At 37.3% G+C, this 14,447-nt stretch overlaps 1 protein-coding gene across 1 annotated transcript in view; it reads left to right on the top strand.

The window, feature by feature from the left end:
* The window catches only part of PFDN1 (prefoldin subunit 1), a 72,963-nt gene that overhangs the window by 25,323 nt on the left and 33,193 nt on the right, over window positions 1–14,447 (top strand). The window contains exon 3 of the mRNA XM_007077888.2: window positions 12,851–12,935. Coding sequence (XP_007077950.1) covers window positions 12,851–12,935 — 85 coding nt within the window. The remainder of the gene's footprint in view (window positions 1–12,850; window positions 12,936–14,447) is intronic.

Genomic DNA, 14,447 nt, shown 5'->3' with positions numbered 1-14,447 from the left:
GAAAACTGTTGGTGAGGCCTGCCAGGTTGGAGGGGGCAGAAACTGCAGAAGTGCTTGTGGTGGGGGATGCTGTTAGCAAGCACCATGGAGCTTGTAGGTGCTGTGCTGATTTCTGCAGGTGTTTCTAGGCTGGAGGACAAGGGAGAGAAATGGCACCCGGCAGCTCTTTTATTCTTGGAGAAGTGTCCCAAAGATCCCTACCTCTCCAGTATGCACTCTGACATCAACCATTAAATCTTCTCGTTATACACACACCCCCCCCCCCCCCCCCCCCCGGCGTTTTCTAATTTCTGCTTTTGTGCTGTATATCAGTGAGGCTATTTGTTGTGCTGTCTCTTTAAGGAAAGGTACTCCACCCTCCCTGCTCTCCTAGAACAGAGTCTTCTTTCTGATTTTTAAAATTCCATGTGTTAAGCCTTACTGATTGTTAGGCCCCTGTGGTTTTCAAAGCCACATGTTATGGGGATTAGTTTTTTCCCCATGTGGGTGCCCGGTGCATGGGGTGCGTGGGGTGCCTGGGTTGGGGATCTGATCATCTCCCCTCTCTGCACCTGCTGGTCCCTCCCTTCCCCAGACAGTCCTGTGGGTCTATTTAGCTCTCAATTGCATTTCCACCCTTCTTATCCTCTTCAGTGTGGCCCTTTCTCTACATTGAGCTGGGGGCGGTCTGTTCCTCCAGCCTTCAAGTTGTTTTCTGGGTTATTTACACTGATGTTGGTGTTATCTAGGTGTATGTGTGAGATGAGGTGAGTCCTACTATGCCATTTTCTCTGGAAGTCCCCCCAGTGTATGATCCTCTTAATTTATGTTGAAATCGGTTTGCTAACATTTTTTGAAGATTTTTGTATCTGTGTTCATCAGGAATATGAGCCCATAATTTTCTTTTCTCATGATGACCTTATCTGTTTGTGGTATCACAGTAATGCTGGCCCCCTAAAATGAACTTGAGAGTGTTTCCTCCTCTTCTATTTTTTGGAAGAGTTGGGTTGAAAAGGACTTATACTAATTCTTCCTTGAATTTTTGGTAGAATTCATCTTTGAATCCATCCATTGACTAGTTGGGAGGTTTCTGATTTCTCTTTCCTAGTCATCATCTATTCAGATTTTCTGTTTATTCACAATTGTATAAACAGTCGTGTTTATTTGTTTCTAGGGATTCATCCATTTCCTCTAGGCTGTCCAATTTGCTGCTATACAATTGTTCAGTCTTTTATGATCTTCTGTATTTCTGTGGTATCAATCATAATATCTCTTTCATTTCTGATGTTGAGTTGTCTCTTTTTTGTCTTGGTGAGTCTAGCTATAAGATTGTCTATTTTGTTTATCTTTTCAAAGAGCCAGATTTTAATTTCATTAGTCTCTTTTATTTGTCTTTTTACTTTCATTTATTTCTGCTCTAATCTGTTATTGCCTCCCTTTTACTAACTTTGAGCCTTGTTTTGGCTTTTCTTTCCCCCCTAGTTCCTTGAGGTATGAAGTTAAGTGGTTTATTTGAGATTTTTCTTGTTTCTTGCGATAGACATTTATTGTTGTGAACTTCTGTCCTAGAACTGCTTTTTCTGCATCATGTAAATTTTGTTACATTGCTTTTCCAATTTCATTTATGCCAGGTATGTTTTGATTTCTCTTTTGATTTCTTTGGTGCATTGATTGTTTAGTGGCATGTCGTTTAGTCTCCACATATTTGTGAGTTTCCCGGTTTTATTCATGTAATTTCTAGTTTCGTGAAAAGATGCTTATATGATTTCAGTTCTCAAATTTATTAAAACTTATTGTAGCCCAGCATATGATCTAACTTGGAAAATGTTCCATATGCAATTGAGAAAAATGTATTTTGTTGGTTTTGGATGGTATGTTCTGTAAATATGTGGTAAGTCTATTTGGTGTTACATGTCGTTAAGGGTGACGTTTCCTTAGTGATTTTCTGTCTGAATAATCTATCCATTGATTTAAGTGGGGGCATTAAAGTGCTCTGCCATTATTGTATTGCTGTCTATTTCTCCCTTTAGATTTGATAACATTTGCTTTATATTTAGGTGCTCTTATGATTGGTGCAAAAAAAGTTTGCAAATGTTGTATTGTCTTACTGGATTGATCCCTGTATCAGTGTGTAGTGCCCTCTTTGGTTTGTCGTTACAGTTTTTATTGTAAGTCTATTTTGTCTGATGTAAGTATAAATGCTCCAGCTTTCTTGTGGTTTCCATTTGCCTGGGAATATCTTTCTGTGTCCTTTCACTTTAGGTTTGCATATGTCTTTACATTTAGAGGGAGTATCTTGTGTGTTTTTTTTAATTGTTTTATTTTTATTTTATTTTGTTTTGTTCTGTTCTATTCTATTCTATTCTATTTTAGAGAGTGTGCGTGCATGAGCAGGGGAGAAGGACACAGGGAGAGAAATCTTAAGCAGACTCCATGTTCAGTGCAGAGCCTGATGAAGGACTTGATCCCACGACCCTGGGATCATGACCTGAGCTAAAATCGAGTCGGGTGCTCAACCGTGAGCCACCTAGAGGCCTCTAGAGGGAGTATCTTGTAGGCAGCACAGAGCTGGGTCGTATGTGTTTTTTATTTGTTTACTCTATGTCTTTTGACTTGAGAATTTAGTCTGTTTTCATTTAATTATTGATGCGTGCTTATTGCCATTTGTTGTTTTCATGGTTTTCTTTTCTTTTTTTTTTTTTTTAATGTTTATTTTTGGTGGGGGGTGGAGAAAGAAGGGGACAGAGGATCCAAAGTGGACTCCATGTTGACTGCAGGGAGCCCAATGCAGGGCTCAGATTCACAAACCATGAGATCATGACCTGAGCCAAAGTAGGATGCTTAACCCAGTGAGCCACCCAGGTGCCCCTCTGGTTTTCTGTTCCTTGCTTCTTCTCTTGCTCTTTTCCTTTGTGGTCTGATTTTTTTTAGTGGTATGCTTATATTCCTTTCTCTTTATTTTTGTATATTTACTATAGATTTTTGCTTTGTGGTTACTATGTGGCTTACATACGATGACATACCTGAAACAATCTATTTTAAGTTAATAATAACTTAAGTTTGACCCCGTTGTAGAGCTCAAAATTATTACTCCTCCCCCACCATGTTTTATGTTTTTGACTGCACATTTTACACCTTTTTTTTAACATTTTATAGTAATGTTTTAATTTTTGTTTATTTTTAAATTATAATTCCAGTGTAGTTAACATACAGTGTTATCTGAGCTTCAGGTGTACAACATAGTGACTCAACAATTCCATATGTCACCTAGTGCTGATCATGACAAATGCAGCCCTTAATCTTCATCACCTGTTTGACCCATCCTCCCACCCCCTCCCTTCTGGTAACTATCAGTTCTCTGTAGTTAAGAGTCTTTCTCTCTTTTTTCCTTTGCTCATTTGTTTCTTAAATTATAGGTATGAGTAAAATCATATGGAAACATTTTACATCTTTTTATCTCATGTATCTCAACTAATTATTGTAGTTGTAATTATTTTTGTTACTTTTATTTTCCAGAATTTGGTTCTTTTTGTTATCAGGTATTCTTGATTATGCATCTTGCTGATTTTATTTCATAATTAAAAAAAATGGATGTTCTTTCCTTAGTCACTTTGAGAGTCTATTTAAAGTTTGTTTATTTTTGAGAGAGGAGAGAGAGCATGAGCAGGGGAGGGACAGAGAGAGAGAGGGAGACCTAGAATCCAAAGCAGTCTCCAGGCTCTGAGCTGTCAGCACAGAGCCTGGTGCAGGGCTCCAACTCATAAACTGTGAGATCATGACGTGAGCCTAAGCAGGATGCTTAATCGACTGAGCCACCCAGATGCCCCTGGAACTCTTAAATATTACATTAATGTCATTTTAGCATTAATCTATTATTTTCATTTTGTTGGAAATAAAGTCATTTCCTCATTTTTCATTTTTGTAGTATAGTTTACATAGAATAAAATTTACCCTTTTTTTAAAAAAAGAATTCTTTTTAATGTTTATTTTTGAGAGACAGAGTGCGAGAGTGGGAGGGGCGGAGAGAGAGAGGGAGACCAAGAATCTGAGGCAGGCTCCAGGCTCCAGGTTCTGAGCTGTTAGCATAGAGCCCGATACTGGGCTCAAACTCACAGGCTCGAACTTATGAACCGTGAGATCATGACCTACGCTGAAGTTGGACACTTAACCAACTGAGTCACCCAGGCAGCCCTAAAATTTACCCTTTTTAGTCACACAGTTCTATACGTTTTGACAAATGTATGTGATTGTGTAATTAACATCGCAGCCTAGTGATGAAATATTTACATCCCCTTAAAACATTCCTTATTCATTCTTCTCTCTTCACCCTTACTACCTGGTGACTGTTGATTTGTTTTTCCCTCTTATTTTCTCTTTTTTAGAATGATACCTAGATGGAAGCATACTGTATATAACCATTTGTGTGTCCTTCTTTGGCTTGGCGTAACTTTTGAGATTTCTTGATGTTGTTAGGTGTATCACTTGTTTGTTCCTTTTTATTGCTGAGTAGCATTTCCTTGTATGGCGGCACCACATTGTGTCTATTCACTGGTTGATGGACATTGAGTTGTTTCTGGTTTTTGGCAGTTATGAATGTAATAATCATGAATATTTGTGTGTGTGTTTTGCATAGACATATATTTTTATTTCTCTTGCTTATAAACTTAGGAATGGGATTGCTGGGTTGAATAGTGAGCGATTGCTTAAGTTTATAAGAAATTGCCCAGCTCTTTTCCAAAGCGGCTGTACTATTTTGCCAACCATCTAAATATTAGAGTTCCAGTTGCTTTCCATCTTCATTAATGCTTGGTATTGTTTTTTTTGTTGTGGTTAATCCTAGGCATTCCAACAGCCTCTCCTTGTGGGTGTAATTTGCATTTCTTTACTAACTCCTGATATTATTAGGTGTCATCTTTACCTCTTCTGTATGAAGTGTCTAAGTCTTTTTGCTATTTTGTTAAAGATAAAATTCACGTAACATAAAATTGACTTTCAAAAACATTTTATTTTTTTTTTTAATTTTTTTTTTTTCAACGTTTTTTATTTATTTTTGGGACAGAGAGAGACAGAGCATGAACGGGGGAGGGGCAGAGAGAGAGGGAGACACAGAATCGGAAACAGGCTCCAGGCTCCGAGCCATCAGCCCAGAGCCTGACGCGGGGCTCGAACTCAGCCCAGAGCCTGACGCGGGGCTCGAACTCACGGACCGCGAGATCGTGACCTGGCTGAAGTCGGACGCTCAACCGACTGCGCCACCCAGGCGCCCCTCAAAAACATTTTAAAGCGCACAAATCATTGGTTTTTAGAAGATTTGTGAAATTGTGTAGTCACTTACACTAATTCCAGAACATCTCTTTCACTATGAAAAGAATCTCTAACTCCATTAGCAGTTATCCCATATTCCTCTCTTCCTGCGGTCGTAAGCAGTCTTGTGTCTTTATGGATCTGCCTGTTCACATTTCATGTAAATGGAATCATACAGTAATAGAGATTATGTTTACCCTGTCAGCATTATATTTTAAAGGTTAATCCCAGGTGAAGCCTTGTATAAGTACATTATTCCTTTTTGTTGCTGAGTAATATTCTGTTGTATGAATATACCATATTGTATTTATCCATTCATCATTTGATGGGTATTTGAATTGCTTCCAGTTTTGACTATCATGAATAATCTGCTTTGAACATTTACATACATGTGTGTGTGTTCATTTCTCTTGGCTATATTCCTAGGAGTAGAATTGCTGTGTCACATGTAACTCTATGTTTAACCTTTTGAAGAACAGTCAGAATGTTTTCCACAGCAGCTACACCATTGTACTTACCACCATCAATGTATGAGGGTTCCAGTGTCTCCATATCCTCTCCAACATTTGCTGTTTTCCGTCTTTTTCATTATTTACATCTTAGTGGGTATGATCATGCCTTTTCTTTTAAGCTATACATGTCTTTTTATTTAAGGTGGATTTCTTTGTGATTGCATAGTTGGGTCATGATACTTAACCCAGTGAGCCTGGGTAGCTCGTTCGGTTGAGTGTCTGACTTTTTTTTTTTTCATGTTTATTTATTTTTGAGAGAGAGAGAACACAAGCAGAGCAGGGGCAGAGATAGAGGGAGACACAGAATCTGAAGCAGGTTCCAGGCTCTGAGCTGCCAGCACAGAGCCTGATGCAGGGATTGAACCTGTGAATCCTGAGATCATGACCTGAGCTGAAGTCGGATGATTAACTGACTAAGCCACCAGGCACCCCTATTTTTTTTTTAATGTTTATTTATTTTTAAGAGAGAAAAAAAGCAAGAGCAAGGGAGGGGCAGAGAGAGAGAGGGAGACAAAGAATCTGAAGCAGGCTCCAGGCTCTAAGCTGGCAGCATAGGGTCCCAGTGCAGAGCTTGAACATACGAACTATGAGATCATGACCTGAGTTTAAGTTGGACTCTTAATCGACTGAGCCATCCAGATGCCCCAAGTGTCTGACTTTTGATTTCAGCTAGAGTCATGATCTCAGGGTCGTGGGATCGAGTTGCGTGTTAGGCTCTGCGCTGAGCCTGGAGCCTGCTTGGGATTCTCTTTCTGTCTCTCTGTCTCCCTCTCCCTCTCCCTCTCCCTCTCCCTCTCCTCCTTTCCCCAGCTTGTATTGTGCTTTCTCTTTCTCTCTCTCAAACTGAAAAAACAAAACAAAAAGGAAAAATAATGTTAATTAATTTCAGGTGTACAACAAAGTGATTTGACAACTCTGTATGTTCTGCAATGCTCACCACAAGTATAGCTACTGTCTGTCACCATACAATACCATTACAGTACCATTGACTATATTCCCTATGCTGTACCTTTTATCCTTGTGACTTACTCATTCCATAACTGGAAGCCTGTACGTCCCACTACTCTTCACTCATTTTGCCCATCTCCCCACTGCCCTTCCTGTGGTTATACATGCTTAGGGGACATTTTATGTCTTCATTTTATTTATTCACTTTATTTACTACTATGTTATAGACAGACTAGTTTCTTCTATTTTATGCTGAGAGGCAAGTTTCTTCACTCTTAGACTGAAGGTGGAAATCTTTAGGGACCTGACTCGTAACTGAGGATTCTCCTGAAAGTATCCTCATTTTGGATGGTTTCTAGTTTTTTGTTTTTTTGGGTTTTTTTTTTTTTTTGGTTAAACGTTTATTTTTGGGAGAGAGAGAGAGAGAGAGAGGGAGGGAGGGAGGGAGGGAGGGAGGGGCAGAGTGCAAGCTGGGAGGCACAGAGAGAGAGGGAGGCACAGAATCTGAAGCAGCTCCAGGCTCAGAACTGTCAGCACCGAGCCTGATGTGGGGCTCGAACTCACCCATGAGATCATGACCTGAGCCAAAGTCGGATGCTTAACCGACTGAGCCAGGTTGGCTCAATTTTGTTTTAAGTTTATTTATTTTGAGAAATAGAGCACGAGCACAATCAAGGAAGGAGCAGAGAGGGAGGGTGAGAGAATTCCAAGCAGGCTCCATGCCTTCAGTGCAGAGCTCAACAAGGGGCTCCCATGTCAGGAACCATGAGATCATGAACTGAGGTGAAAGGAAGAGTCAGATGCTTAACCAGGTGAGCGACCCAGGTGTCCCTGGTTTCTAGGTTTTATCTCCTATTTCTTTGCCAGTATGAATCCTTAAGGTCTCTGGGATTCAGCAGAAACTCTCACGTTGAAAACAAATTTACTACTTGCATAACTTTCACAGTTCTTGATTTCACTTTATTTTGGGCCTCTGGAATGTTTTATGTGTGTTGACTCAGCAAAATTTTAGAAAATTTTTTGCTTTGTTTTTAATCAGGAAGAATGTTCTGGGTATCTGTTCTGCATTGTGCCAAGTAACAAAAGTGTCTACTTGCTCAGTATTATACAATATGGATGTCCCATGATTTTAAAATTGCTTCTTTACTGATTTAGGTTCGTCCTTGCTTGCTTTCTAAAACTTATGAAGTGAAAATTTGTTTTCACATAGATCTTTGTGTGCACATGGTAGTAGTTTTCATCACCAGTGGAAGGAAACAAGCAAGATAGGCTCATTCAGCCTTTCCTGTGCCACTTAATTTGTGAATGCCCTAAATGCCATTAGAATGTGTTTTCAGATGTCCTCTAAGAATTTCCCACCCAAACATAATACATTATCAGGAGCATGTTTTTGTTTCTCAATAGTGAGTCCAGGTGAGCATACTTTGCAAATATACCCAAAAGATAACGTCGCCACTCATCTTGGATTTTATTTTGGGCAGGTAAACAACACTTTTGGTTCATTCTGAGTCATAAGAAAATGGAAGTCATGTACCAACCTGCAGGACAGTTCAGAACATAACCTCTGATGTTTCTCAGAAAACAAATCTACAAGTCATCATTAAAATTATGTACTTCAGTTGGTATAATTATAAATGAGGAAATGAACTAGGCTACTTGTCCTTGAAAGTTGACAGTGCAGGCCTACATAGCACTGATTTCTCATGTAGAGGCCTTTTACAAAGTGATGACTCCACTTTAGAATATATAATCCCAGGGGTTCCAGAGTGGCTCAGTCGGTTAAGTGTCCAACTTTGGTTCAGGTCGTGATCTCACAGTTCATGAGTTCGACCCCCATGTCAGGCTCTGTGCTGACAGCTCAGAACCTAGAGCCTGCTTGGGATTCTGTGTCTCCCTCTCTCTCTGCCCCTCCCCCACTAGCGCTCTGTCTCTCTCTCTCTCTCTCAAAAATAAACATAAAAAAATTAAAATATATAATCCTGAATATTGTAAGTACATTCTTTGCATGGCATTTGTCATATAAAAATAATTTGCCTCTTCATAGTTTATTTTTCCTTTGTGGCACATTCTGAACTGCAGAATCCTTTATCTACCATTTGGCTTTCCATAAACTATCAGGCAGGATCTCTGTGAAATTCTCTACTCTGAGAAACTATGTGCCTAATATTTATTTTTGATGTATGACTCATAATTACATTATTATATGTTCTGTTTTCAAAATAGCATCTGATAATTCAGTGCCTTTTAACAACAGATAACGTGTTTTCTAGAGAGTTTTTCCAGAAATCCAAATGTTTCTTGGGGTTCTTTCTAGGCTTCATTGGATTTATGTTTGGCTTTTTAAAATTTTTACTTTTTACTAATTATTTTTAATGTTTTATTTTTTATTTTTTTTAAGTTTATTTATTTTGAGAGAGAGAAAGAGCACAAGCAGGGATGCGGCAGAGAGACGAGGCAGAGAATCCCCACCAGGCTCTGTACTGTTAGCACGGGGCCTGACAACAGGGCTTGAGCTCTCACATCGTGAGGTTATGACCTGAGCTGAAATCAGGAGACAGACACTTAACTGACTGAGCCACCCAGGTGCCCCTAATTTTTTTCTATATTTTAATAATTAAAAAAAATTTTTAGAGTGAGTCAGGGAGAGGGGCAGAAGGGGGAGAGAGAGAGAGGGAGAGAAAGAGAAAGAGAGAAAGAGAATCTCAAGCAAGCTCCATACTCACTGTGGAGCCCGATGGTGGGGCTGGGGCTCAATCCCATGGCCCTGGGCTGATGACCTAATCTATTATCAACAGTTGGATGTTCAATTGGCTGAGCCACCCACACGCTCCATGTATTTTTTAAATACATGGTATTTAAATACCATTTTTAATTTTAATACCATTTTTGGTATTTTTTTAAAAATCAAGGACTCAACCAAGTTTTCCTTAAGTTTTTGTTTGTTTTAATTTTACAATGTAACTACTCATTGAGGTAATACATTTGAGTTTACTCAATACTCCTCGTTTAGAACTTTCATGGCTGAGATGTCTTTAGGCTTAATAGTAAATTGGCCAGCTTCTGTGACATCTTTCTGGTCTTTGAAGTTGGCACAGTCCATTATAGCTACCTAAGGGGTGTGTGGCCATGGAAGAACATGTTTTTGTTGATGTGTTCTCGCTTTCTAGTAACTTTATTTTCTGCTCAAGGGATTTAGTATCTGTTCAGATACTTTATTTTTAAAGGCCACATAAGTAGTGACTTGATCTCTAATCTTAGCTTTGAAAATTTCCCAGACACTAATAAAGGTAATGTCTGATGACCTATTATTTGAGAATACCACTCACTGGACAGCAATCAGTGCTATTTAAAAATTTATATTTTATTCTGAAAATCATTTTCATGGCTAAAAGGCTTTTAGTAAAATTGTGCATGAAATGACATAATTTTGTGACTTTTGGGCCTAGATTTATAATACTTTTTACATGGTGTCACCGAGAGCTAATACAGTTGTAAAACACTTTGCTCTTCAAATACTGTACTAAATAATTAGTACTGAGAAGAAATATTCTATAAATCATAGTCTCATCAGAAACAGCACACCTGTCTTTTGGACTAATAGTAATATTTTGGACACAAAGGATTATATAGTAATCCTTGTTTTACGTAGAAGTGGGCTGTCTTTGCAGTGATTATATGAGTAAGATTTTTATAAAGGATTAAGTTACTAAAGACCAGGATAATCAGTTAAATTATCTGGACTGTCCACATCAGGACATTAACAAGGTTAATTATTAGTGAAATGAAAGAGAAATTTACCAGATTGTATTATATATGCCAAGATGTATTCACTCATAAAGAAGAGGTGGAGGGAAGCAGTTTTCCCCCAGGTGTGGAAAAAACGCTAGAGTTGCCATTTTTGGTCTGTTTTTACTTGTTTTATATTTATAATAATAGATTGTCTTGGTAAAAACCTACCCTAGACACAGTGGTGGTTTTGTTGTTTTTTGTTGTTTTTTGAGGTTGGTAGAGAAAACTGCATATTGCTGCCTTGATATGTTGTCTCTTTGTTAAAAGCAGATGTACAGATCAGTGAAACAGGATAGAGAACCCAGAAGTAAACTCATGCATATATGGTCAATTAATTTATGGTGAAGGAGGGAACAATATACATTAGGGAAAGGAGGGTCATTTTCAATAAATGGTATTGGGAAAACTGAGCTGTGATCGCACATCATATACAAAAATTAACTTAAAATGGGTTAAAAACTTCAGTGTAAGACTTGAAACCAATAAAACTCCTAGAAGAAAACATAGTAAGCATCTAGTATCGTCTTCATGATTTTTGTGGGGGCGGGGGGCAAGGTGTGCGGGAGCAGTGTCGAACTCCAAAGGCAGGTGTAATAAAAGCAAAAATAAATGGTTGGGGTTACATTAAACTAAAAAGGTTCTGTACAACAAAGGAATCCAACATAATGAAAAAGTAATTTACTGAATGGGAGGAGAAATTTGCAAATCATCTGTTTGATAAGGGGTTTATATCCAAAATATATAAAGAACTCCTGTTAACTCAATAACAACAACAAAAAAACCAAACAATCCACTTAAAAAATGGGCAGAGCACCTGAATAGACATTTTTCCAAAGAAGACATCCAGATGGTCAACAGACATATTAAAACACACACACACACACACACACACACACACACACACACACACACACACAAGAATAGTACTCAGCCATGAAAACGAATGAAATATTGGCATTTATGACAACATGGGTGCACCTAGAGGGTATTATGCTAAGTGAAATAAGTCAGATAGAGAAGGACAAATACCAAATAATTTCACTATGAGTGGAGTCTGAAAAACAGAACAAAGAAACAAAACCCAAACTCATAGATGCAGAGAATCTGGGCGGGGGGGTGGGGGGAGTGTAGAAACTGCCTGGGGGGGGCAAAATTGGTGAAGGGGATTGAGAGGTACAAATATAAAATATAGGTACAAATATAAAATAGGGAATTGAGAGGTACAAATATAAAATAACTAAGTCTTGGTTGTATAATGTACAACATGGGGAATACAATGAGAGGTAACTAGATTTATTGTGGTAATCAGTTTGTAGTATATACAAATATTGAATCACTGTGTTGTACACATGAGATTAATAGAATATTGCTTGTCAATTATACTTTAATAAAAACAACAAAAAGAAATGATGTTCTTTGTTGTTAAACTCTAAGTTTCATGCAAAGAGAAGAAACCATCTGCTTAATTAAATGTGATCTTTCATTGAAATCTGTTACAGCCTAGTTGGACCCTTGGTTTGAGTTGAAAGGAAATAATTCATTTCACTTTTTTGAGTCTACAAAATAGTTTATTCTTCCTTTCCCTACAGCAAGAATTATGAACATAAGTGTACAAAACAGATTCAATGCTAATTTTTAAAGCTTCCCCATATTTCCATTCTCATTAGTTATAAATAATGTGCTTGATTGTAAAATGGAAAAAGTTGAAATTTTCCACTTGTGCCTTTTGAGCTGTTTTCAGAGGTATTATACACTCTGGAAATAATAATAAAAGATACTAGGCTTCATACAGTGCTTTTTGTTTGAGGAACTCATATAAACACTAATGCATTGATCCTAACACAGTACTTGATTGTGACTTTAAAAGGTCATGAGTTACTGCTGTTACAAAAAAGTTAAAAAAGATTGGAAGGGGAGCTCCAATATACAAATACTAAATATCTAGAGAAAAGTTGATACAGACAATTGAAAAAATAAAATTATGGGGGATTTTTATTATTTAACTTTTCTCTTAGCCTGTGATAGATTTTTATCCCTTTTAATTTTTTAAATTTGTTTATGAATCTTGCTTAAAGCCTAATTCCCTTCTTAGACAAGAAAGCAGAATTTTCTTTTAAACTTTAGTCTTTCTCAGCCAAGAAAGCTTAAACCTGTGGTGGTTTCCCAAGTATGTCACATGAACATAGCAGTGTATTTTATTGGTCCTTGAATTAGGAGATCATCCTTTTCATTTTCTTCGTTTAATATTTGTGGTATGTAGCTGTTGATTTTGATTATAGTGGTCATGTGGCTTAATTGTCAACTTTTTTGTTTCGTAGGTTTATTCTTCAGTCCAAGGAGGTAATTCACAATCAACTGTTAGAGAAACAGAAAATAGCAGAAGAAAAAATTAAAGAATTGGAAGTAAGTTTTGAGTCCATATTGACAGTAGTAAATTTTAAGAAAAAAAATACCTCAACTTTGTCATGTTAAATGAAAATGTATGCCTGCCATTGTTTTCATTTTTTCGAATTGTGTTAGAGCAGTGAAGCGGTCATGGCAGTGTGTAAGACCTCCACCCCCACCTCCTCCCACCCACCCAGTGCCCCATGAAAGAAAGGAAAGGAAAGGAAAGACAGAAAAATGGTTTGTTGCAACTGTAGAGACTTTTGAAGAAGATAGGATGTTTTTAATATGAATGTATTTTCTCCATTGCCTTTGAATGAACATGTCTGTTCTTAAAAACAAAGTAAGACACACGGTGTATATTTAAACATCACATATTGTGGTAGATAGGCATGAGAGTAGGTAATGATAATAGTATTTAAAAGATCTCGACATAGGTCTTTTTTATATATTGTAATTCCTTTAATATAGATTAGGTATAACTATCTGAATGATGGTGCTGCAGTGAGGAAAACGAGTTGTTTTTTTTTTTTTAGCTAGGGAAAAACATGATGGGTAAGAGTAACTTACTAAATTTTTGGAAAATTGAATTTTACTACATTTTCTGTATACATTAAAACCTTTGATGAGATACTCTTCTTGGGATTGAGTGGAAGGTCCATCCTGTATATAGTAAAAGTTGGCCTGGGCAAGAGACTGGTTATTATTTCTTTGGGGCCAAGATTTCCTGAAATGGGGATGGTTACAATGACTTCATAGGTCACTTTATCTAATTTGTGTGAGTACTATTTGAGGCAGTATTTCAGAATCTGACTCAGCTCTCTGTGGAATTGGTGAGACACCCCTTGTAGCTTCCTGGGGATTTCTTAGGGGAACCAGTTTGGCATGGCCTGAGTGAGTGTGTAGTGTCTTAGGTTACTTAGGTTTATTTTTGTTTAACTACTGATCATAATTTAAACAAACTTGATAATTTGTAGCTTAGAAAGTGTATTGAAAAAATAGTAAATAAGCATGTAAACAAATAAGGACAAAAAAATCCTTATCCTTCAGTAACTAGGTTGTTATTATGTCCTATTTGTCATTTTTGTTAGCCCAGCTGTTCTAGATTGAATTTTATATCTTCTGTTTTCAAACAAAATAACTTTAAAAACTCCAGTTAAAACTATTTCATGTTAGATAACCAAAAATCTGTTTTTGTAGCACTAGGTAAATACATCTAAAAATGATCCTGATGAATAAGTAGCCAGATAGAAAGTAATGTGTATATAATTCTCTTTTTATGAAAACACAAAAAATAAGATCTGTATATGAATGGCAAAAATGATGTCAGTATATACATTAAATTAACACTGGTTCCCCTAAGGAAATTAATTTAGATGGATATGGGCATGAAATTATTTTTTCTTATAATCTTTGTGTTGGATAAATTTTAACACGTATGTGTTAACTTTTTTTTTTTTTTTAATATTTATTTTTGAGAGAGTGCATGAGCAGGGGAGAGACAGAGAGAGAGGGGGACAGAGGCCAAAG

Source organism: Panthera tigris, chromosome A1 (assembly GCF_018350195.1).
Source record: "Panthera tigris isolate Pti1 chromosome A1, P.tigris_Pti1_mat1.1, whole genome shotgun sequence".
Classification (NCBI taxonomy): domain Eukaryota; kingdom Metazoa; phylum Chordata; class Mammalia; order Carnivora; family Felidae; genus Panthera; species Panthera tigris.
This window is presented reverse-complemented; position numbering and strand designations above follow the sequence as displayed.